The sequence below is a fragment of the Saccostrea cucullata genome, unplaced genomic scaffold (genome assembly GCF_032062105.1).
Source record: "Saccostrea cucullata isolate Sc308-1 unplaced genomic scaffold, CSIRO_AGI_Scuc_v1 ctg120, whole genome shotgun sequence".
Lineage (NCBI taxonomy): Eukaryota > Metazoa > Mollusca > Bivalvia > Ostreida > Ostreidae > Saccostrea > Saccostrea cuccullata.
In genome coordinates this window covers 655,821-682,020 of record NW_026937312.1, presented here as the reverse complement: position 1 = coordinate 682,020, position 26,200 = coordinate 655,821, and the positions used below count along the sequence as shown (strand labels likewise).

Sequence of the window (26,200 nt, the reverse complement as noted above, 5' to 3'; positions counted from 1 at the left end):
CAGTCGTCGGACTATGCACTTCCTTTCTTTTGTGATTGGTAGAAATTGCATGATGAGAAAATTTTCAATTATTTCATTGGTTGAAACGCTGTTCAAGGCAAGGAAGATAACTTTCTGATGATATATTTTTCGTACAATTCCAATCTTAAAAAAATGACAAAACGAACAACAAAATCAACAGTAATTAATTCTTAATAACATAGCGTTTTTACTGTTTTATAGTGATAAAAGTGTTTTATAGCGATAAATAAAAAGGTCTCTTTAATTTCATTATAAATAAAATTTGATAGTTATTGCTTGCAGGCTTTACAATTTGTTATTATTCTTTTCCCCTTTCTTGTTTGAAGAGTGAATGGGAATCAGCCGAGGTTTGCCGAAAGCTCTCGGCCAGTCAACGTTTACGGAGATGACCGAGCGACAACCGTGGTAGGGCTAATGCCCGTAAAAAGCTTATTTAGAAATACAAAATCAAGAAATTCAAAAGAAGACTTGTATAGATCTGTTTGCTATTTAAAATTGTTGCTAAAGACGGTAAGCTTTTTTGAAAAGTATACTTGTTTTATTTTCTTTTTGAGTAGGCTTTACAGTTACCTAATTTCAGAGTCAACAGAGCATGAAAGACAATTAAATTTGCAACATCAACATATTTTTTTTTCGTTCTGAGCACATTTGGACGCCACCAATGGAGACAATTAGGAAGAAATTTTTGAAATTGAACTTCCTGTCTTTCAAACTGAAAATCTCAGGTTGATATTTTGAAACATACATTTGTGACATCAGTCTGGGATGTTATTGGTTTTTCCATTTAGTTAAGTACTACAAAAGTCAGTGTGTCTGCTTCTTCGCTGATGACATCGGACAAAAATATGCATGCTTACTTTAATATCATCACTGAATGCATTTTTTGTTAGTCTACACTGTACAGTCAAATTCCATGAAAGCATGCTAACCGCTTTTCAGTACTTTCAGTACTTTGATTCTTGAAAAAGATTTTCCCACCTACCTACCGGCCACATAATTTTACCTCGGGTCGGGAGAGAGCAAGCATAAATTCGTATCAATATAGGCTAATTGAGAAAGGTGGTTGAGATGTTTACCGAAGATGCACATTGATTGGTAGGGGTCTTTCCTCTCATACATCTACCACTTGGATCCATATCATCACGTATGACATCACGTGAAAGAGTCAAAGATTCTACATATGATGAAACAGAAGAATTGCAGATATCTTAGAATGTCTTAATGCTAATAGAAATACAGCTTAAATCATCAGCATGACTCTTTATTAATTTCGAAGTTAAATGCTGCTAAAGCTACAAAACATCTGTGACCAGTTTCGTCCAGGTTTTTTTTGTTAATACAAAAGTAACCGAGATGCTGTCTGTAAAAACTGTAAACTGTTGTCAGTAAAATTAGTTTTTAAATCTATCGCAAATGATCCCTTTAAGTGGTTAGAATTCTCTGTTGTGTGGAAGATAATTTTATTCTCCTTTATTCAAACCCCTGCTTGCAAAACTAATGGCACGTTTAAGTCTATCTTGTTGTTGATATAGTACAGCTCCTTAAGCATCACGTGAAGCATCAGTGAGCAGTTCATAAGGGAGAGAACTGTTTGCTTAACATAGAAAAGGGGAAGATGTACGATGTTCCTTGGCTGTTTCATTCAAGTGAGTGTTTCAAATGCATGTTCTTATGCTGTTCATCCTCTTGTTCTTCCCTGTTTTTTTTTTCTTAAGGTATTGACATGATATCTGTTGAAGGTGTACTTATTGGATTAGTTTTCAATAGATGGCCTTTAATTACCGACAAAAAGGAAAGGAATTCGTAAACTTCTTCAGCACTTTTAGGTTTTGGCCAATTGATAACTCATCCTGTTCCATCTAGATCCATTTCGCTTCCTTGTTTTGATACGACACGACTTAAAACTTGTAATCTGCTAATAAATTTTCCATTCGTCTTTGGTAGGTTGCTGGCGAGTTGTTCACGAGATATTATGTCGTTTTCACAAGATAATATCTTGTATTCACAAGACAATATCTCCTTATCGCAAGAAATTATCTCGTTTTCACAAGATAATGTGTCGTTTTCCCAAGATAATGTGTCGTTTTCACAAGATAATATCTCGTTTTTATAAGATAAAATGTTGTTTTTCACAGAATAATGTCGCTTTCGTGGGATAAAGTTTTCCTTGTTTCTTAAAAAAAACCTCAGTATAATCGAGATAAATTACAGTAAAACTCGTTTAGTACGAACACGGATATAGCGAATTCACGGATATAGCGAAATTTTTTTGGTCCCCGGCAAAATTCTTAACGAACTCAGATAACGAATTTACGGATATAGCGAACTGATTTTGATTCCCATTGAGATAAAATATAATGAAATTTACATCTTTTATAACGAACTTTCAAAGATCTTTAAATGAGATAAATTGAACTGACTTTGTTTTCATTTAGCATCTGTATATAAAATTCAATTCATAATAAAACCTTAGTATCGAGAGCATTTTTTTAAATTTGCTTCCATAACATATTTTGTAGTAACACTTGAAGGAAAACATGCATATTGCGAATTCACTATATATGGTTATACGAATTCGTTTTACGGATATAACGATTTACGGATATAGCGAATTAAATTCACAGGTCCCCAGGACTTCGTTATAACCGAGTTTTACTGTATTCATTTCAAATTTTACACGATGATGTCATCATTGCCACCTCCTCTCTGAAATATAAGAAACCGCCAGGAGCTGACATCACAAACGAACATATCTTACATTCTGATAATTTGTACACTATACAATGCAATCATTGACACCGGCTGTGTCCCACCGCAATTGAAACGAACACTTATCATTCCGATTCACAAAGGAGGTACCAAACCCAAAAACTCTCGTAACAGCTACCGTCCAGTAGCTTAATTACCAAGATTTTTCAAAATATTTTAAAAAATTATTCTCAGCCAAAATAGCCTCCCTGTCTTTAAGTCGGTAAACCGTTTCTAAACTTACAACAAGGCTTCCACAATAACTGGGTAGCCTCACAGGTCTCATTTTACCTCCACGAAACTTTATATCATATAACCTAGAAATTGACAGTGACGTTACATATTCTTTCTTGACACAAGTAAGGCATTTGACACTGTATGGAGGCCTCAAGTGTAAATTGCAAAAGCTAAACATTAAAGGAAAAATATGGGACATTATTAACGACTGCCATCAGAACACAGAGAGCGTAGTTAGAGTCAACAAAACAAATCATGCTCGTTTTCAGTCCAACAAAAGGTCAGATATAGGGACCTGTTGTATTCGTTTTTATACCTAGTATTCATCAAATACCTGTTCGACGAGCTTCAATCACTGAATTCCAACCACCCTGTGATCTTTGACAGAAATCACTATTCACAAGCCCTTGCATACCATATAGCCCGCATCGCACTATATTCAGGCGATCTACAATCCATGCTTGAGACTGCCTTGAAATATGCCCTAAATGGCGATTCAATTTCAACGCATCTAGATCATCTTTTATGTCATTTAGCGCAAAAACTCAAAAACAGCCTTTAGAATTTGACATTTAGTTAGGACAATCCAAAATTCAATACGGAATGGTTTTATGAACATTTGGGTAAACCCATTTTCAATTTTCCATCTACAAATTTTCTAATTTTCCACGCATGCTCCAAAGGATGGAAATTCTACTTCGCTTTTTCCAACCTAGATATATCCCATGGATGTTAAGCCTCCGACGAAGTCTCATATATACCGATCAGTGGTATTACCATCTGTTCTCCACGGGTATGAAACATGAAACCACCTGACTAAAGAAGAGTGTAAGACGTCTTAACACTTTCCAACATGGAATCTGCAAGCAGCTCTTTTACCTTCGAAAACTTACAAGATCGAATATCTGCTAACAATACACGAACATTCTACCAATCAATGCAAAAATCGATACTGTTATAAAAATATAACAATCCAGGCGGTAACACAACCGTGGACATTGAATTATTCAATTTCAGGTCTTTGAAAAGCACGGACATTTGATGTCGGATGCTAAAGTCAGTATAGATAGTACACTGTCATTTTTTTAAAAATAGGGATGTAGTTTTATCTATTTTTTTTTTTAGATAAAACAGTTATTTAGGTTATCAATAAATGAAATATTTCTTTGTAAGTTTTGGTTTCTAAACTCTGCAGGTGTTTTTTTTTTCATCCACGTATTTTTGAACTTGGTATTCTGAGCTAGCCTGGCTTACAGCATGTGTGTCCTACTATTTGAAGTGTACATCAAATAATAAGTAGTTCCCTGCGTTTTGTAGAATTACGTGAAAACATTGCATGATAGGAACTTATTTTCATTTAAAATTACAGGTGTATTATATGTAAAAAATGCATTATTTTTAGTGAAAACGATATAATTATCGCCTCGTAAAAACCTCACAATATCTCTTAAAAATAATAATAATAATAATAATAATATGTCGTTTTTAGGAGATAATGAGTTGTTTTCATGCTAAAGATAATTTCTCATTCGTTTTCACTAGATAATTTCTCATTTTCACGAAATGATATGTCGTTTTCACAAGTTGTTATCTCGTTTTAATGTCATTTTCAGGAGATAATACACTGAATTTCGTTTTCTCGACACTAAACTTCGTTTTCACCGGATAGGAAGTCGTTTAAACGAGAAAATTAATTTTTCGTTTCACGAGATATTAAAATTCTGAAATTCATGGCCTCAGGGTCAGGGGTTCTAGTGCTAGGGCGGGGCTAAATAGATTATATAGTAAAAATGCATTATTTCTTTGCTCCCGGGCATTAAACAAACTAACCAAGTGCATAGTTATGTTGAATAAGGCTGCCTCTTCCAAATAATTTTAATTTCATGGCCCAAGGGTCAGGGTTTCTAGTGCTAGGGCCGGGCTATATAGATTATATAGTGAAAATGCATAAATTCTTTGAAATTCTTCTTCTTTGTTTTTGGGCATTAAATAAACTAACCAAGTGCAAAGTGATGTTGAATAAGACTTCTTCTTTCAAAATTGTGAATTTCATGGCCCCAGGGTCATGGGTTCTAGAGCTAGGGCGGGGCTATATAGATTATATAGTGAAAATGCATAAATTCTTTAAAATTCTTCTTCTCTGTTCGTGGCCATTAAAGAAACTAATCAAGTGCATTGTGATGTTGAATGAGGGTGCCTCTTCCAAAATATGAATCTCATGGCCCCAAGGTCATGGGTTCTAGTAGCAGGCGGGGCTACGTAGTTATTTAGTGAAAATGCATATATTCTTTGAAATTCTTCTTCTCTGTTCGTGGGAATTAAATAAACTAACCAAGTGCATAGTTATGGTGAATAAGGCTGCCTCTTCAAAAATCGAATTTCATGGCCCAAAGGTCAGGGATTCTAGTGCTAGGGCGGGGCTTAATAGATTATATAGTGAAAATGCATTATTTCTTTGAAATTCTTCATTTCTGCTCCTAAACATTAAACAAACTAACCAAGTGCATAGTGATGGTGAATAAAACTGCCTCTTCCAAAATTGTGAATTTCATGGTCCAATGATCAGGGGTTCTAGTGCTAGGACGGGGCTAAATAGATTATATAGTGAAAATGCATTATTTCTTTGAAATTCTTCCTCTCTGCTCATGGGCATAGAATAAACTAACCAAGTGCATAGTTATGTTGAATACGGCTTCCCCTTCCAAAATTGAGAATTTTATGACCCTCTGGAGTAGGGGTTCTGGTGTTAGGGTGGGGCTCTATTGATTATATGGTGAAAATGCATATATTCATTAACAATCTTTTTTACGACCTGGTTATCAAACCAATGAACTATGTACATAGTTATGAGGAGGAAGTATGCCTCTGAGATTTGTGAATTCAGGCCACTTGGTCAGGGTTTCTTGTGTTAGGGCAGGGCTCTACTGTTTGATATATAATGAAAATGCATGAATACTTTGAAAATATTTTCCTTTTTTCCTGGGTATAATGCCGATAATCTTAGTACATATTTATGATTAAAAAAGCTGCCTCTTCCAAAATGGATAATTTCCGGGCCCCTGGGACAGAGGTACTTGAGGGGGGTACAAAGTCTGAAAAAAAAGTCAATGCTTTGAAATCTACGCTTTGGTATTAATCAAGAACATGATGATTCAGAAATAAAAATTATAAAATTTTCAAAATTTTGAAAGATGTGGCCCCAGGGTCAGCGGTTCCTATGGATGGGGTGGACAACTGATAAAAGAGGAAATGCATTTTCTCTTTGTTACTCTGACCACCTCTGGGTATAAGTAACTAAAGTAAGCGTGCTAAGTGTATAGTTACGATAAGCAATGGTGACTCTTTCAAAATTGTGAATTTTATGGCCTTCTCAGCACGCCTGACCTATAAGGGGAGAATATTTAATTATAAACTTTCTCATGCTCGCCGAGTAGTTGAGAACGCATTTGGTATCCTGGCCTGTCGCTGCCTCCTGACCACGCTTCAGACCCAGCATTTGACTGTTCGTTTCATTGTAAAGGTATATTTGGTGCTTCATAACAGGATGCACTGAGGTTTTGGAGGTCCTTATTTGCTCCGCTCCAATTTTGAATTATTAATTGGCTTTTGAGCTTGAATACTGTTATCAGCATCTGCATTTTCCTCAGTTAAACGTGCAGGTTTCAAAGGTCCACGGTTTGCAATAAAAAAATTTCGAGAGGAACGTTTAACACATACAATCAATTATAAATGGAGAAGGCAACAGAAATTAAAAAAGAAGAAAACTCAATCGTTAATGATGATTTATTTTAGAAAAGTAAGCAAATGAAGGGCAGATATATGAGGTGCCCGTAATTACACGATGGTCAAGTTCTATTACTGGCACCTTATTAATTAACAGGGACGACTATTTATTAATTTATAGTTAGTTGCTTTGGATGATGACCCCTTTTGAATACAATGTAAATTATGTTGTTCTTAGATGAGACACTATCGGATGAGCAACCTGCTCGAAACTGATGTTCTTTAATGTACAAAACACATTTTATAAATATTTAGCTTTTGATGGGTTAATTATAAGAAAATTCATTGATATAATTTAATTTCAAGCTAGAAATAATAATCTTTAAAATAATTTTTTGAAATGGGCGAAGATTTTTTTTTCTCTCAAAAGCAAAGAAATGTAAACGTTAAATGCCATAATTTCCCAATTTGAATTTTCAAAAAAGTTGTTGTTAGCTTCGTATAAATGTCATTTTATTATTCCATCAATTTATTTTGAATTGGATTCCCCGTAATACACGTAATATACACATGTCGTAATAACAAATTGTACTTCACAAGCCGATAGAAACATCAATTAAATCAATCTTAATTGTAAAATCGAATTTCTCATTAGAATATTTATCTTTTATTATGCAAACAACACAGCAAGGTTTAAGATGACAAATTAGGTTTATCAAAAGTATCTCTGTAGACATATAAAAACAGAAATAAAGTAATTAAATTAACAAAAAAATTAGGGAAAGAAATGAACTTGTAAGACCAAAAAGTACACGTGCATGTACAAATTAAAGAGCCTAATTTTCCGGAGACTGAAGAGAAATATCACTTTGTTTCCCCAAGAGAAAGCTAGAAATGTACAAGGGATCAAACAATTCCCACGGGAACAATCTTATCTTTTAAAACTCAGGAGATATGTTAAACATTTTATATATATTTATTCTCTTTTATAATTATGCTTTTTGGATGTTTTACTGCATTTATTTCTCTTTTCATATTATTTCAATTTCAAGTACAATTTAAATCTTCATATTATCAGCAATTTAAAGAAATATGTAATTTTGGATGGAAAAGGATTTAAGTTTTGAATTGCTTTTTACTTAATCAAAATTGTATATTTTAAAAAAATATGTATTTCCTTTAAAGCATTTACTGCTTATAAAAACTTCCATAGGGAGAGGGAGGTAATAAGGTTGGTATAATTATGAAAATATTTTAAAGAGTTGACCATATCTCTTTCTAAAAATTCGTCTAAATTTATACATATGCAAAGCTTAAAAGTGCACAGCATAAATTTTATATATGCCAAACCACAGAAAAGCGTATATTACACGACTTTGTTTTCCATTACGGAGTAGTAATAATAGAAAAAAATGTTTTAGAGATTTAAATGACCTCTCTACTGAATAGTATGATAATTTAAGATATATACTGATTTTACTTTATCTAAGAGGAATATCATCGTGAAATTATTCATGGTGTAACTAAGAAAAAAACTATTTTTAGCTATACTTCATTTTACAATATTTTTGTACAAAGTACATGAAATTAGAATATTTTCAGCATGCATACCACTTTTTTTAAAGTTGCGATAATTTGTTTAACGAAGATGAAATTGCCCCATACGTATTCTTAAAATAGATTAAAAGGAACTATTCCTTTTATTTTTTTTTCTCTAATCATCATTTTCCCTATATTTTCCCTCGAATCATACATAAAAGTTTGCAGTTTACCTCACTTTTAATGTCTTCCGACAACGTCGATGTCAGCTTCGTATGTCGGCTTCCAGCAAACATGGCGTTCCTTCTTTTCTCTGCTTTGCTTTTCATCACTATTTCAAATAACATCCTTGTGTTTTCGTTGAAAACAAATAGTCAAATACCGAAATGCAAGAATGAAATAGAGGATGTGTACTGTTATCAATATCGTAAACTCCTTGTTAACAATGAAATTTGTGGACAGGACTGGAAACGCAGTTCGCTGAAGACGCCAGGAGAGGATCAGATTTCAGGAATGGTAACTATTTCCAGACTGCTATTATAGGAGGATATTAATTTCTTTTACAACGAACCATTCAAGACCGCAAAGCTAATATTTTTTAGTAGGAATGTCAACTCGGTCAGTCTTTGATAATCGGTTACTCGGACGTTTTATTCTGATCGAGTACCCATGTACTCGGTAAAATATAAAATTTTGATATATAAAGCGTGCTCTTGAGCCCCTTCAAGCCCTTTTTAACCCAAAGCTGTTTTTATCATGGTTATTGAGTATATAAATATCGAGTACAACGGAAATAATTTTTTTTTGGTACTAAAATTATTAATAAATGAACTCAAAAGACACAATTAAGACACCAAAAATTCAAATGGTCTACAGTTTTTGTTTATGACCCATTTGATCAATGCAAAAGGAGGCCAATCTGTCACGCTGGTTTGTTTTAAGAAGACTAGTTAAAGAGAAGGAATGGAAGTTGTTGAGATCGCTAGTTGTATATTATTTTATATGTTGTTTGTTTCCCTCGTATACACTTAACTTATTACCAAAAATGACTTTCAACATTTCTTTGTCTTAAAATCGTTCTAAATATTTCTTCACCTTAGAAGTATGTAGCGACATTTCTATGCATGTCCAATTTCGCTGCCTTATACTAACTACAATTTTCAAAATGATAAATATAATTAATATAAACGACGTTCACTAAAAACAATCATTGAAGCCATATCATCCAAGCAATATTTTTAAAGGACTACAATAGGTGAGAATAGCTGTGTTCCAGCTGATTGATTACTTATTACTGTATAAAAATGGTGTGTTCTCAAGAGTTACTGGAATTGAGTAGACATATAAATGCATATGGCAAGACCTCGGGGCCACTACACTCACCTGATTCATTTAGACATGGTGTATGAAACATATGGAACAGTATTCAAAAGCAAAAGTCCATGAAACAATACAAAATAGTGCACAGCAAACACGAAACTCCAAAACATCAAAGATGGAATCAGGGGCAATGGTGGAGTGAGCATTCCTTGCCGACAGGTCACATCCGCTGTGTGCTCCTTGTCATGATCGACAAAACAAATAAGTCTGTCGTCATTTCAGTATGAAATAATTTATCTATTTTTTAAATTATTATTTGTATTAATAAAAAAAATCTTTTTCATATTTTGGACCAATCCTAGCCGTAAAGAACTATTATATGATTTAATCAATTTTGAATTTAAAAAAAAAACATTGAGATTTTTAAATGTTAAAAAACGACCCACATGCATGGCCTTCATGCCATAATGTTTCTTTAAGAAGCATTTACATTTAAGCTGTACCTATAGCTTTCTTCGTGGATAAAATATCAAAACAAAAATTTTGTGTGAGATGTAATTTATTGAGAGCGACGATATGCATTAATAATACAATAAATGGGAAGATCCAAAAACCTTATACAAATATTCTTTTACATGACAAAGTAAAGTTTTATAATGATCTCCAGTGTTACATGTCAAAATAATGTATAAAAAACAGAACAGATTGTAAAACAGATATACATTACTAGCAAAGACTTTGTTTTAAAAATAAAACAGAAGCTCAAATAAATCAAACAAAGGTTGCAAAAACTCCAACAATGCAGATATGTGGATTAATCACATGTGCAGGAATCACAGAAAAAATCAATTAACCTATTTATTTCTGTCAATCCACTTTTCAAATTAACAAGCACATACACATGTTTATTATCGAATCTATATTTAAGGCACAGGGTTGAATATTGGATCTTGTCCAGGTAGATTTTCTTATACCTGACAAGTACACAAAGTCAATGCTTCCATTAAAATTTTTCACACACACAAACAAACTAGTCGGCTACATTAATAAACATATAAATACAAACAACTTCGATTTTAAAGTATAAATTGAATTTTTCAATTGAATACATTGAAAAATGAAATAACTTATAAGTACTCATACTTACTAAATAGGATTTATTATCTTATTTACATGGACTTTTTTCGGGGGGGGGTTATTTTGAATCAACGATATTTAATTATTGCGATATATCTAAGTAAAAAAGATGATTTATTGTAATGCGCTTTTTATTTCAAGTAATTGACAATTACGGGGAAAATCCTTAAACCTATAAATGATACAGATGTTATGGTAACTGTAGGCCACCGTTTATGATGTGTGGCATGCGTAAAGAATATACATCTCACACGCAATGTGTTGAAATATTACCAGTCATCTTGTTATCAAGATTTTACGTTCATTTTGATAATCAAGTAATTGTTTGGGAATTACCCATATTTGATAAATCTGTATTTTATAAGGCACAGAAAAGTACTGTATGTCTTAATTGACATTTATGTAACACATTTGACTAATAAATTTTTCACATTTCATGTATTTTGAGAGCAAACATTACAAAAGTGTTCGTCTGAACATTATAATTTAAACAATATATGTTATATAGTGAATTAACAATAAATGCTCGAAATGAGACGTTTTATATGAATATGTATGAAGATAACAGACAGCTTTTAACAATAAAAATCAATTCAATATTTAGTATCAAGAGTAGATCTAAAGTAAATATGGACACTTAAAACATCCGACGTACGAGTTGGATCAGATGCCTTATAAAAAGCGATTTCCCTGCCTTGTTTTTCAAAGCTAAAAATGTTCACGTCAGCACAGTACAACTATTTTTTGCTACATAAAGATTTTAACCATTTTACACATTTAACAATCAATATGTCTAGATAATTTAAAAGGTACAGATTAATTAAGAAACTGAGCTTAACCATCATTCAAATTAAATATGAAGTTATTTTATAAAACGTGCATTTACTTTCGAAATTCCAATGACAAGCCAAAATTTTGAAGCACCATTGTCCTTTCTTCAGTAAAAATCTTCAAATTTCACTTTTAATCAAAAGGACATATGTAGTATTATAACTTATTAATATTCCTTAAAATGTGCTGAATTTTACATATTGTATGAAATGTCTAAATGTTTCAAAGCAGGGTATTGACAAATTTGTTTTGATCACGTCACAAACTATTCAGATTTTGTATTATTTTTAAGAGAAAGAAAAAAATGGACAAAATCTGCTCAATTTTTTCTGTAAAATTAATAGAGCACAGGCCTGCTCCAGACATTATTTAAATATTTCTTTGATACTATCATTCCACACATACACATCCTGGAGTAGACCTTCGCTTGGTGAATCTTACCTATAATATGATCTATCGACATAATATACATCTTTTTCTGTAGAAATCGTGAAAATTTTAAATTTACGTCATTTCCTCATCTAATATTAATTATATGACGTCATGACTTATGAAAATATACAGTGCTTTGAAGTCTGCAGACATTTTCCTGTTTTAAAGCATAATTATACTTATCTCCGTCAAAGTTTGATTGGGGGGAGGGGTAATGGTTATTACAGAATTTACTGTATTTTCTATTTTTAGACTAATAATAAATTTATCATATGAAATGTGTGCATAACATGCCCTTGCAATTGGGTTCCATGTTTAGTAAATTGCATGTATATTTTCTACAAAATGCAGAATAATTATTATATTATAAAACTACATTAAAAAGCAGAAATTTGTGCGGGTAGTACTGTCTTATATGAGAGCAACTGGTTATGTTATAAAAATTTCAATTGTAACAGTGGGTTACAAATATTCTTTAGAATTGGTGTAAAAATGCTCTTGTGTTCCATGTCTGCAATGCAAGACGAAAGAGCTAAATTTTATTAATCAGACTCATGCCCGTCGTTATCATACCATCTTCTGTGAAAATCGAACATCTCGGACATAAAGTTAGAACCAAATGGTGTTTTGAAGTTTTGACGATATTTCACAATTTCTCCTATACCTACTCCGGCAGCATGTAAATATGTATCAATTGTGTGCATATTATCAATTAATTGAATACCTTTATTTTTAAGAAGAGGCATCATCCTCATAAAACGATCCCTATTTCCGTAATGCTGAATAGCCACGAGGAGTGGAGTCAAATTTTCTTTGTTTTTTATATTAACATTTGAACCATATTTCAAAAGGATTTTCATTGCGATGTAAGTAAATATTGCGAGAAAATTTGACTTAGCGCACAAATGCAAAGGACTATCACCATCTTTATTTACAATGTTTGCATAAGCTCCTGATATAAGTAAAAATTCCAATTGTTCAAGTCCTCTCAGGTGATAAAATGCGTTCATAAATGCAAATTCGTAGTCATCCTCTGAAGAATAACGCTTAATATACTTCCACAATCTATTCCTTTCTTCTTGAATTGCATTGGATGAAAAAATGTAATGGAGAGGAGTGTTGCCCTCGGAATCCCTTTCATTTACATTTGCACCAATATCCAAACACATGTCTGTAAGTTCAGGTATGGTTTTCAACAATGAAATTTTTAAAGGCTGAATCAGGTCACTGCTCCTTAATAGGTTTTGTAAGGTGTATAAAAAAATTAATTTCCCCCTCTGTATATCCGACTGATCAAGAAAATTTACGTAGTAAGAAGTATATTCTTTCAAATATTTAATAATGATATACTTCTTCGAATATTTGGAATGGTTGATTAGAGCCTCAACTGATTCCATTGAGCATATGATTTTTCCTGCTGCATTGAAAGCAATTGTTAAAGCCGTTTCTCCGCTGAGATTTTTGGCATCAACATTAGCATAATTTTAGAGCAACAATTGTAAAATTTTGTTCTTTTCCTCAAAAGGTCGATTAGATAAAATGCAATAGTGAAGAGCAGTATTTCCAGATTTTGAATGATGATTTACATTTATTCTTTCCTTAATCAGATATGATATCACGCTTATTCTATTTCTTTTTGGCATTGTCTTTGAGTCATAGGCTATGGCTGCTTGCAAGAAATTCAATCCTTCCATATTCATTATTGTTAAAAGAGAAAGGTACTTTATTAGAAATTTGAACACATTGTAATTTGAACACATTGTCTATTTTTGAATCAGGGCACTCTGAACCAATAAGTCCAAAAATGTAACTCAGGCGTTCTCCTTCAGAAAACAAGTCTACAGATGCTCCCTTATTTATCAAGAACGATAAAAAAAACTCTTCCCTTGGCTTTTTTACTGCATCAATGAAAGCATCCGTGAATATTTTTACATTCATCTGACATGATAGCATCTCCAAAATTTCTATCAATAATTTCCCTTGCATATAATTAATCATCTCAGGAATCAAATCTTTTATTGACCTCCTTGTAACTGGGGTTGCAATGCTAATCATATATTTCAAGAGGTTGAATTTGTTACGTTTTAACGTTGTGCGTATTGCCTGTTCATCATTTAAAAAGGAAAGCATTTTGGGCTTACATATTTCTAGTATGCTTTTGATTCTTTCAATATGTTCAAACTCCTCTAGGTTCGCAGATACCAAAAAGTTGCAAACATTTCTGTTTTCCTTGTCAAATTCCTCTAAACGTAAACCTTTTGATAATGCTAAAGAAAACAAAGTTTTTGAAGGACAGTTCTTCAATAGAAATTTAATAACATTCTCGAAACGCCTTTCAAATGCTATATCCAGAGGTGTCTTTCCGGAATTATCTGGGTTATGAACAGATACACGTTTTTCATGCAAGTAAGTGATAACGGACAATGCATGGTTTTCAGTACATTTAAGAAGAACCTTGTGAGCAATTGTTTCACCTTTACAATTTGACAAAGATATGTCTCCCTCAAATTGAATTAAAAGTTGTAGAAGTGGAATACCAACACACGCAGCAAACATAGTTGAAGAAGAACCCTTATTATTCTTCTGGTTTGGATCACCTCCCAATTTTAAAAGTATCTCTATCTTACTATATGTCGGCAACATGCTCATAGAGGACAAAAGATGGTGAAGAATTGTATTATCGTTTTTCGTACTCTTTAGATTAATGTCTAATCCAATCTTAATGAGTTGCTCTATTAATTTAAAGTCAAATCTGTATTCGTGTGAGAACTGAATACTGGTTTCTTTTCTTAAAAGACCATCACCTGCATCTGTAATCAAGCTATGTAAGATAGGGAGTCCATATTCGTCAATGATATTTGGATCAGCTTTAGCTTTAAGAAGTACATCTAAAACTTTATTATCCGTGAAAAGAGCATAATAAAGAGCTGTGCGACCTTCTATATCCCTTGCATTTATCTGAATCCCATATTTCAGAAGAATTTGTGCGGTCTGAGATCGGACATTGGAGGATCTTGCAGCTGAATGTAATGGAGTTCTACCTCTGTTTGTTGAAGCATTCACATTTGCTCCAAAGGTTATTAAAATTTCAATCATTTCTGCGACTGCGTTGTCTTCCTGATTAGATTTTACGAGAGAATGAATAACAGTCAAACCATTCTGATTTCTACAGTTACTAAGTTTAGGCGCTTTCAAACATACCCATTTGCAAATTTCCTTATTTAGTGTACTGTGAAAGAAAACTCTTCGAGCCCATAAATGCAATGGAGTATTGCCTCCTCTACATCGCAGTTGTAAAATATGTGGATGATGTTCATACAATATTTTGATGATATCTAGTGATTTTGCATAATGAAAAGGCGTATAACCCTTGTTATCACCACCTGGGAAACCATTCAAAGGGTAGTCTAATAATACTTTAAGAACGTGTATGTCATTTTCAATGGCAGCCAGATGAACCATTGACATGCCGTTGTCTTGAAGGATTCTCGTTTGAGCCCCTTTCTTAAGTAAGAATTGTAGAATGTTTGGTTGTTTTCCATATATAGAGGCCATAAGAGGTGTCATCTTTCTAACCAGAACTTCGTGTCCAAATTTATCATCAAATATGAATTCAAAACATGAAAATTGGTCTTCATAATATCCATCATCATCTTCTCCGAATGTTTGGAAAGTACTTTCTGCATTAACGTCACCTCCAAATTTTATCAAGAGCTCCAAGCATTCTCTACTCAAACCTCTATACGATGCAGCGATTAAGCCGTCTGATGTGTCTTTTTGCAAAGACAATAAATCATCTGTCATGTTTTTTGATTTACATTTATCCAGAATGTACAAAACAAGTTTTTCTTTTTTATGCCAAATGGACCAGAAGAAAGTTGTTTTATCCAAAGTGCCCCTTGACTGCATGAAATTAATCATATTATGAAAAAGTGAATGATCAGACATAAATTGTTCAAATTCTAAAACAAAACAAAGATCGTCCCAGCAACGATGTTTCATAATGTTGTACAAATTGTATATTTCATTCTTGTATTCGTCAATAAATCGTTGCGCTAAGACTTTAAAATAAATCCTGGGAATAACATGTATGGAATAGGCATCTTCTTCTCCGGAATTCGTCGTAGCTGTTGATGACAAAATGAAATCAAAATCAAATTTTTCTAACACAAGCTTCAGATGTGTTTCTGCAATGTTAGCCATCGTAGCTTCTTTATATGTTTCATGTGAAAAGATAAACGTATCACCTTCATGTGTTTGAAAATAAATATCTTTAAGTTTTTTGAATGTTTTAATTATGTCTGTGAAAGGGGTATTATCACACAGTCCAGATACTCTAAGTATGAGCTTTTGTTCATTTGATTTTTCACAACTATCGTCCAATTTAGAAATACTGACTTTTTCCATTATTGATGTCATTACAAATGTACAATACTTAATTTTATCCTTATGAGCAAATCCCGATATTTCTGACAATAGCTTTTCTCTTGGATTTTCAAAGAACTTTAATCCTAATTGTCGGATTTTTGAAGATTTACTGAAAAGATTTAGAGCATATGGAAATCCATATGATGTATCAAGTAAACATATGGTATTGATTTCATCTTCTGACAAATTTAAGTTAAATTTCTCGTTATATATTTTGGCCATTTTTTCTTTTTCGTCAATTGTTAAACAATGATCATTCGACAAATCAACGATACTAAATGCCTTGAAAAATGATCCTTTATCAAGCAGGTAAAGAACGTCTTTAAGTATGTAATTTCTAGAGGCAAAGACGAGTAAAGTTTTCCCTTTATTTCCATCTACTGAACATCGCAAATTTTCGAAATGGTGAAACCATTTATTGACTTTGTTTTTATCAGAGGTCACTGTTCCAAATACGTCATCCATGAAAAATATTTGGCGCTTTTCAACGTTAAGAATTTTTTGAAGAATTTTGACCGAGTTTATGCAGTAAGGATCAAAACCATGTTCGGCCTTGAGAGCTAATAATTTTCGTCCAATACAGGTTTTACCATCACCAGGTCTTCCAGATATCATGACGAAATTCAAATCCTCTAGTATCTGTTCAGCTGCTGTAAAGGCATAAGTTGTCATTGATATATTTTCTTGTTGTTGTTTAAGGGTCAGCTTTGTCGTTCCTGAAATTATGAAACACATTTAAACCAGTAATTTTGAAAAATTATTCAATCAATTTTCCGCGGACATAAGTACATTTAAGATAGGACATATCTTAATGTAAATAAATTACATTGTAAGATAATAAGTAAGATTAGATAATATTTATTTAAAGTCGGGTACATCAATAGTAGAATATGTGTAAAAAAGAAAATATTTAATCAGACACTAGAAGAAAAGTATAAAAAATTGCCTGTACAGAGATGTTGAAGTTAATATTTTCTTAATTTTTTGTTATACACAGTGACTGTAATATCATGACTCATATTTTGCAATAACTTTTCACTTGAAAATGTAAAACAAAAAAAATAATTATATCTGGAAACTGGGATTTTTGGGATGTGATTGATCTCTGATACATCTTCACATTTTTATTACGTATAATTTATCCTTAATAATTTTTTTAAAAAATAAATTTGTTGCGTATTTATGAATGATTTTAAAGCTTTAATCAGAAAAACATCAGAGTAGATCTAGAAAGAAAACTCAATTAATCAGTATTGTCAGTTAGTGATGTATGCAGAGTTTAAAGAATTGTTTATACTATCTGTTTTAGTAACTCTGGCAAGCTATATAGAACATAATGTATTTAACTGATCTTGATACATGTTTATGGTAGTTTTGTTCCCAGTTATAACAACTTCAGACTAAAACTCAATAACAAAATGTTGTTATAGAACTTCACAAGTTTATTATGGGAGAGAATTGCAACATCTTTCACCAAAAAAATGTTTACAAAGAATATGAGTTTTCGGAATGTATCCTTGGTCTAATGTTCAAACACAAAATAAAGCAGAAAATAAATTGAAAAAAAGTAACTGCTACCATAAACCACCGCATTAGCTCTTTTAGTTTTCAATAATTATAGCTAAAATGATGTTCTGATAAAATTAATGTGGGTACGATATCAGGTCAACCAAATAATAATGAAAGAAAAACAAAAAAGAGTCCTTAGATGAAAAGGTAAATCAATTTCTAGACCTTGAAGAATTATATATTTTTTTTATCCTTTCAATAATTTTTATTTCAGAGATATTCATTTTTTTCCTCTCAGATGAATGTATTGAATCAAACTACTTTTTCCGAATGATCTTGATTAGAAAGGGTTTTTTCCCCATTATAAATACTTTATCTATTTAGCGAAAAAAACCTTTCTAATCAAGCGAAATTGAAGCTCAGATTCTTTTCACGTTTTTACTGGAAAGTTATTTTAACTGACAGAGAATATAATAATATAACTTTGATTGGTTGGCAAATTAAAGTTGAACAACATTTTTTTGCATTAAAAATATTAAAATAGCAATAATTAGTACTTTGTGTTAAGTCAACATTTAGCAAAGTCTATGGACAATATAACAGGTAGGAAACGTTTGTATTTCTTTGGTAGAAAAAATATATTTACACAAGAAAATGTAATAAAAGATCTTGTTTTCGGAATAGCAATGCAAGACTAAACAATATTGATATTGAAACATTCCTATTATGTTTGGGTTTGAATATGTCATGTCAATTCCTTACTCAATCACCCAAATAGTTTCGATACGTTGATAAACTTTTAAGTATTACAGCTTATTGACAGTGAATTCAGTGCATTTCATATGTACCTTTTATGTTTTTTGACAATGTTGTTTCTCCTTTATTCTTTCCTTGGAGTACAAACTCATTTTTCACAACGTGAAGTTTGTCGGCGATAACACAGTTAGATGTATTTCTGACATCCGTTCGCTTCTTCATGGTAATTGAGTTCCCACCTAAATATTACCCATAAATGAATATTTCAAATGAATCTTTGAAAAAATGAAAACAAAAATAACTTATTCGAAAATTCTTTTCAAATGTTTTCAAACTCCATATTTTCATGGTATTCATTTTAAGTATTCAACTTCATTACATATAGATTATCCTATATCAGACATCTTTTTGTTACCTTTGGTTGAACTGTTTGGAGCAATTTCACCCGTGTTTTCCATGTTTATTGGTAAAATATCTTCATTAACCAAACTAAAATCAAAGAATATTTTAATATAACATGATAGCAGCATTTATTACTGTTAGTCATGATTCTTAATAGAGAAAGAAGATTTTCAAATTCTTTATTCATTGCAGTGTGTATCAAATAACACAACATTTATCTTGCTTCTCATTTAAGAAATAAACGTACTTCTATGCTTAGACTTCTTCACAAAACAAACCCACGAATCGACATACAAGCTATATTTTTATTTTATTTTTCCCCTAATACCAGTTAATTGGAATGTACCAAAGCCTTATTTATATGTATATATGTAATAAAGTTTGATTTTATCATGGGAATTTTTAAAGTAAAAAAAAATTCTACCTAAAATACTAATTATATCGAACTTGTTTTGATTTTAAAATCGTGTAGCCCTTATATCAGTTTTAATATTTCCTATAATTTGATTGAATTAAAAGTTACTTATTTAACAAGGGGTTCCAGTAATCGTTATATCGAGCTTTAATCTTTTTTTCTTACACTAATATTAATAGCAATAACGAAAAACATTTACTAAATATAAATACTAAGTTTATATACATGTATCTTTATTTTTATTTTTGTTGGTTTTTTTTTCTATATTTAAATGATTGATTTTCTGCTTTGCAAATTGATGGTTTTAGGATACACATTTGTATGGGGATCCACAGTGTTATCTCGCAGACATATTTGTATTCATACGGAGTAATTTTTTTCAGAAACATATACATGAGAAGGAAAAAAGACTTGCTGTTGCCTTCAACTCGACATTTAGATGAATAGACAACATATACTCTTCAAAAAAAGTATTTAAAAGTGACACACTGAACATAAAGATTATTTAGTAAAATGATGCATTGATAAAACAGAAATGTGGTAAGCAACGGGAATAGACTTATGTCAAATTACTGAACAATTTTAAAATTATAGTCAGTTTAAGACCATTAAAGATTAAATCTGGTATGCCCCCCCCCCCCCCCCCCCGCAGACACAAATGATAGTCACAAACGGCATCTAATGGAAGCAAATGTGTGTAATAAAAACTGTATAGGAATACTCTCCCAATCCAAATATAGAACTTTAGTCAGCTGTTGCAGAGTCTGGGGATGCGATTGTCTTTGGCAAATCATGTCAAGCCATTTTGTCCAATGCTGATTAATTTGGATTAAATCTAGCGATTTAGATGACTGTGACTGAAACAGGTTGTTGTTTCTTTGCAAGAATAAGTGTGTCAAACGCGCCATATGTGGCTTTGTATTAAAAAATTACATCAAAATTTTTGTGTAGGTAGAACATGGTTACATTTTTTCATCAAAGTCCATTGAATTCGATAAATCTTACTTTCTTATAATACCATTTTCCATATCATAACACTACCACCACCAACTTTTTTAACGTGGAGGCAACTTCATTAAAAGGCTTTTTTCTGCGCACCAAAATGTTCAGCAGTGATGCTGTGGTCATACTGTATTCATCTGAGATTTTTGAAGTCGATATTTGGGGTGTTGTGGGGTCGGAACTATGGCATGAATAATCCTCTTGCAATGATTCGTAGTCAACTGAAAATTATGATCTGTGCAGTTTTATGCTTTCTCCTTACATTACATTCATGCAATTTTAGGTTCTGAAGTGATGCCTGTAAATTTCTGAAACCTAATTTTTTAGGAATATTGAACAAAATGTTACAGGGTTATCCAAAAATTCTACATTTGTCAATTTTCCCCTTTTTTTCCTTTTTGTGCCACAACATATATCAGCAAAATATATCCCAATCAAATTGATTTATTGAGTGATTGTTTAATGTCCCTCTCTAGCTGAAAATGAAATAACAGAGTCTGAACTCAGTTGCATATTTGGGAATTCAACAAAAAAAGACGTTAAAATTTTCGGAAATTTTGCAAAATCCTTTTTGTCTGTGAGACTTGCAAAACTTTAAAGTTAACAATTGCATTAAAAAATCATTTATTTTCACAATCAACTTCCCTACAAAAATATATGCAAAAACTATAACAAATTTTCATCTGTTCATATGAAGTTAATGTCTTTTTTTTGATATTCCATGGACCTTATATACCACTTTTTATATATCGACAATATACATCCCAATGAAATTAATTGATTGATTGTAACATATATTGTTTAATATCCCTCTCTAGTAAATTGATTTTGTTATTGCATATTTGTTTTAAAAAGATTTTAATCTATATAATGATAAAATTGAAAGATTTATAATTAATAAATGCTAATCTTTATGCGGCATATGAAAGCACAATTGATATGATATGCAATAGCTTGCTCAAGGTAAACAAACAAATTTACACTCTGGTGCTAAAAATTAAACAAACAAATTAATAAAACCAGTGTGTTTAAAAAATCAATTAAAAGTTCGTTTCACTATAGAGAAACAATCAGACGTATTTTTTACATGTTGACTTTTATATCATATATTGAAAAGTGTTGTGTTTTGGGTTTTTTTTTTAAGTTTTAGAAAAAATGACTTTTAAATACATATTGTACTGATAAATGTGCAATACGAAATATATATATTATATATATATATATATGCAATGTATACCTCTGTATAACAGGTGGAAATGTACCCTTATGACTATGTTCCGTTAGTTCATCTATTGGTTCCTCTATATCATTGCTGCTATCCTCTGAGGAGGAAGATACTGTAAAATATAAAAATGTACTCACTTATTTTTAAATTTTCAAATAAAAGACATATCAAACTAGTGTTTATTTTAAATATTAAAACTGTTGTACATGCCTTTTACACAATCTCCATGCTGTGATTTCCGAGTTTGTTTATTAGGTTGGATATCTGAATTATACAAATGTTTATCATGCTTGAAGCTATTTTGTTCACTCAAACTTTTATTGAAACTCCCGTGAAAAGCATTTACTAGCACTTCACTTTCACCTTTTGATTGCAAAATCTTAATAACCCATCTTCTCAAAATTGTTTTCTGTGCCATAGGCAAGTCTAAATTCTGAATATCTTTTTCTGTTAATGTTGAAACTGCGTCAGAACTTTCATATCCACAGGAAATAAGCAAGTCGATGGAGGTTCTTTTTAATCCTTCTTTGATACCGTCCTCTGTCCATTTTTGAGGTAGATTTGACACCGATAAATCCATACTACGTTTAGTGTTAACCTTTACCAGCGTCGCTTTCGCAATCTGTAATGATATAAAGCATTGTTAAGGTAAAACGTATATGGAGATAACGAACTGTATATATTCATGCTCAAAAGTCCTTAAACTCTATGAAATAGTAGCGCAGCAAACATGAATCTCACAGACATCAGAAGATCAGGCGCCTTGGAGGAGTGAGCATCCCCTGCCAACTAGTCACACTCGCCGTGTTCTTGTTATAATCGAGAAATAACGGGAAAATCTGTCGACAATCAGTGTGTGAATATGGCTTTATACAATTAGTATGAAAAACGTCCAGTCAACCTCTGACTTAATGATCAGTTATATGTATTTGCTGACAAGGTTATGGTGTGGACCACAGAACTTACAAAATGATGACTTTAACGAGACTGCTAATAGTATTGTTTCATCAACTTGTTTGTCAATAATTTACCTCGTTTTAGAATTTGTACATACGTAGAATATGCTTTTGCGTATCGTGTCAATTGAGAGATTTAAACCCCCTTTGCAGGTGAAAAAGGTATATTGCTGCATAGGTCAGGGACATTGACGATTGAAAAGTAGTAGTCATCACGTTTATCATAAAGCTTGGTTGTTAGATTACAGTATTCAAAGTATTCAAATTTTATTCGACATGAAAAGTTAACACATACTTTTGGCGTAGTCTGCTAAATATGTATTAAATGCTTAAAAAAATATACATTCAATTTAAATTTTGATATACTGATAATTGTAGACGTTATACTAAAAGAAAAAGCAATAATATGTTTTAAAGATTACAGAAGTTGCATAACCAAACAAGCACAAATTATCCAAATCATTCATATTATTAAATTTAAAGCATAAAAGGAAGCAGCAGTACAATGAAATGATTACATTCAATGGGTAATAAATTACTTCTTATTTATTTTGAACAAGATAAATAAAGTTGAAATCTCATATCGGGTGGCTTTGTGAAAAAGCATTCGCCAGTTTTATCGATAATCATTCGACATTCATGTAGATTTATTTTCAGTGTTGTTTAAATTGTGTCTTGGGTATTTAAATATTTAATCAATAATTCAGGTCACAACCTGTATTCCTATTTACCATGATATTTTTATTTAATATGTTTACACAAAATTCACGTTACTTCAATTTCAACGAAAAAAAATGTAAATCAATAAACAAATTAATCAACAACTTTAATTAACTGCTTTCAAAAGGTCAGTATCTAAACACTTTTTAAAGGTCGTGTGATTTGTTGTAATCAGTGGCATAATATATTAAAAATTCGATACCTCTCACATTCGGAAAAAATCTCCTCGTATCAGCGTCTGAATATTGGGTTGGAGCTCAAAAATTGATATGTTAATGCCTCACACATAACTTGAGGCATAAAAACGAAAATGGCGAATGATTTGCTATAAGCTATAGACTTGCGCATGCTTATATAATAAAAAAACTAAGGTTTATATATCTGAATGTGATAAGTGGTGATTGAGAGAACTTTAATTTTTTTCTGAGGATTCTAAACGTCTTTTAAAACTTTTATAAGTGACAAAGTAACACATTAATAGATTTAACAATAGAAATTGCTAGTAATTATTAAGACAAAGGACATATAACAAAAGCCTTCGAAAACCAATCAAAGATGTAACTTTTTTTATTCATTTTTATAACTGATCACCGTTGATTATATCCGGTTTTTTTTTTTCAAAATTGGATTTTGCATCAGGACTTAAAAAATCATATGATTTAACTATATTGGTTATGGTTGTAAAATAAATTCTAAAAAATCGAATTATTTTTTTCAAACGATTTTGAAAAATAAAAAAAGGAAATTCTCTTGAGCATCTGCTTTTCGTCGAGTTTGATCATAGCAGTTTTATAATAATTGATGAATTTTCCAAACAATTTGACTTGACATCGTCTGAAATTGATAGACGGAATATATATTTTAAACAGTAACATGTATTTTAGATTTTTAAAGAAAATCTTTTTTTCATCCAATAAAATATATATGAAAAAAACGAAGAGTTTTCAAGCTCAAATGTTCATTAAACTGTGCAAATCAAGAACAGAGCAAATACGGATGTATAAAACATCAGAGGTGGTCATCAGGATCCATAGAGGGTTGGCTTCTTGCATTGATTAGGAAATAACGGAGAAATTTGTCAGCAATTCAATGTGAAAACAATTGACGATTACATAGTAGGTTAAAATACAACAGTCATCAATTGACATCTTGATAGATTGTATTTGCTGAAAAAGTCTTTGAACAGCTGTTGAAGGGATCAAAGAATGTACGAACTGATGACTTTCATCATCAATGTTAATGCACTAGACCGAGTGATGCGCCTCTTGGTTGTACTTAACATACGTTTTAACCTCAAAAGACTGACCACAGAATGAATATGGTTGCAGCTTTATTCGCGGAGTTATTGACGAAATACAAGTTGATGCTGAAATTTCTGTCATTGTAAGGATAATTCATCTGACAATAACCGTTCGTAATAAAAGTAAACGACATGAACGTGTAACATATTAAATTCTTATATCGCCGTGATCGCCGAAAACACTCTTTTTTAAATATGTGTCATACAGAGTTCTTTAGCCTGCTATAGATTTTATCATTAAAACTCATTAGATTTTTAGCAATTTCCAGTAGCATATGAAATTTTTAAAATGGGCTATACTTTGAAATCAATTAAAGAGAAGTACATGAAAATCAACAAGAAAGGAACATGTTTTTATTATTGCTTGTTTTGGGATTTTTTTTATTTTAAAATTATTTCTCTCAGAATGTGTGTATTCAAGAGTTAATTTTCTTAGACTAGTATAATGATACCATTTTCAAAGATGCTGAATTCATCCCCAGATCAGGATGAGGAACATGGGTTTGTGGGTGGTTTGATTTCGTCTAAAATTATCTAGAAGAAATGCATATGAAATTTTACATTTAGTTGTAGTCATAACTTCGTGAGTCCCTCCAATTATGTAAATCACATAATGTGGAGGGTGTCATTTTTCAAGGTTTGAAGAAAATAAATTTGTTCATAGGGATTTGATTTTGTGGCTGGGGAAATGTTCAGTAGTAAAGTATGTGAAAAAATGCATTTCATGGTGGACATAAATTCGTGAGTCTCTTCATACCTTGAAAACCACACCTCCATAAAAATTAAATATTTCACAGTACATGGCTTCTTTAGCGTCAGACTCAGAGACAGATGCGCACGAGATTTGCTTGCATATTAGGCCTCTTAGCTCCTGATCCATTGACCTGCCTAATTTACATTCCGGTAGAATCATCATATGTATACCTCGTAAACAAAGAAAATTAATGATTTCAAACAAATTCTTTTTAACAGGCAGAGAAAGCAGCTTTTTGTCAACCTAAGGTATATCTGAAGAATCAGGAGCCATACGTTTGAGTGGTATACCTATCTTTATGTTTTATATCTATTTTACAGGTGTTTATAATGAAAATAAAAAAGAGATATATCAATACTGAATTCGATACATGTTATAAATTTAAGAAAAGGGCCATAAAGATAATAATGATTATTTTCTATATCCTGCTCATCAATTCAAAGGACTGGCATGAGTCATTTTCTTATGTCGACACGATATATACTGGTAAGCTTGAGATAAAAGATACCGCAGAGTCCAAAACATCTGTTTCATACTGTAAGTCGTTTTAATTCCACGGTGTTAAAATTTCACGACATCTCAAAAAGTGCAAATTGCGATGGTTTTAATTTCACGCTGCAAGAAATGAATTCAAAATTCCGTATAAGCATTTAAACGTTTTAAAAACTCACATCAGCATTCACGATGGGTTTATTTTCGCGGAAAAATGATTAATCGCGAACATAGCGAAATTAAAATCATCGTG

At 31.7% G+C, this 26,200-nt stretch overlaps 1 protein-coding gene across 1 annotated transcript in view; it reads right to left on the bottom strand.

Annotated features, from left to right (window-relative positions):
* LOC134247903 (uncharacterized) overlaps positions 1-22,305 on the bottom strand; it is a 28,931-nt gene extending 6,626 nt beyond the window's left edge. Inside the window, exons 1-5 of the mRNA XM_062730313.1 lie at positions 22,089-22,305; positions 21,738-21,837; positions 19,097-19,170; positions 18,774-18,920; positions 14,191-17,132 (exon numbers count right to left, since the gene is read on the bottom strand). Of these exons, the coding sequence (XP_062586297.1) occupies positions 14,191-17,132; positions 18,774-18,920; positions 19,097-19,170; positions 21,738-21,837; positions 22,089-22,305 (3,480 nt within the window). The remainder of the gene's footprint in view (positions 1-14,190; positions 17,133-18,773; positions 18,921-19,096; positions 19,171-21,737; positions 21,838-22,088) is intronic.
* Between the last annotated feature and the right edge of the window lie 3,895 nt (positions 22,306-26,200).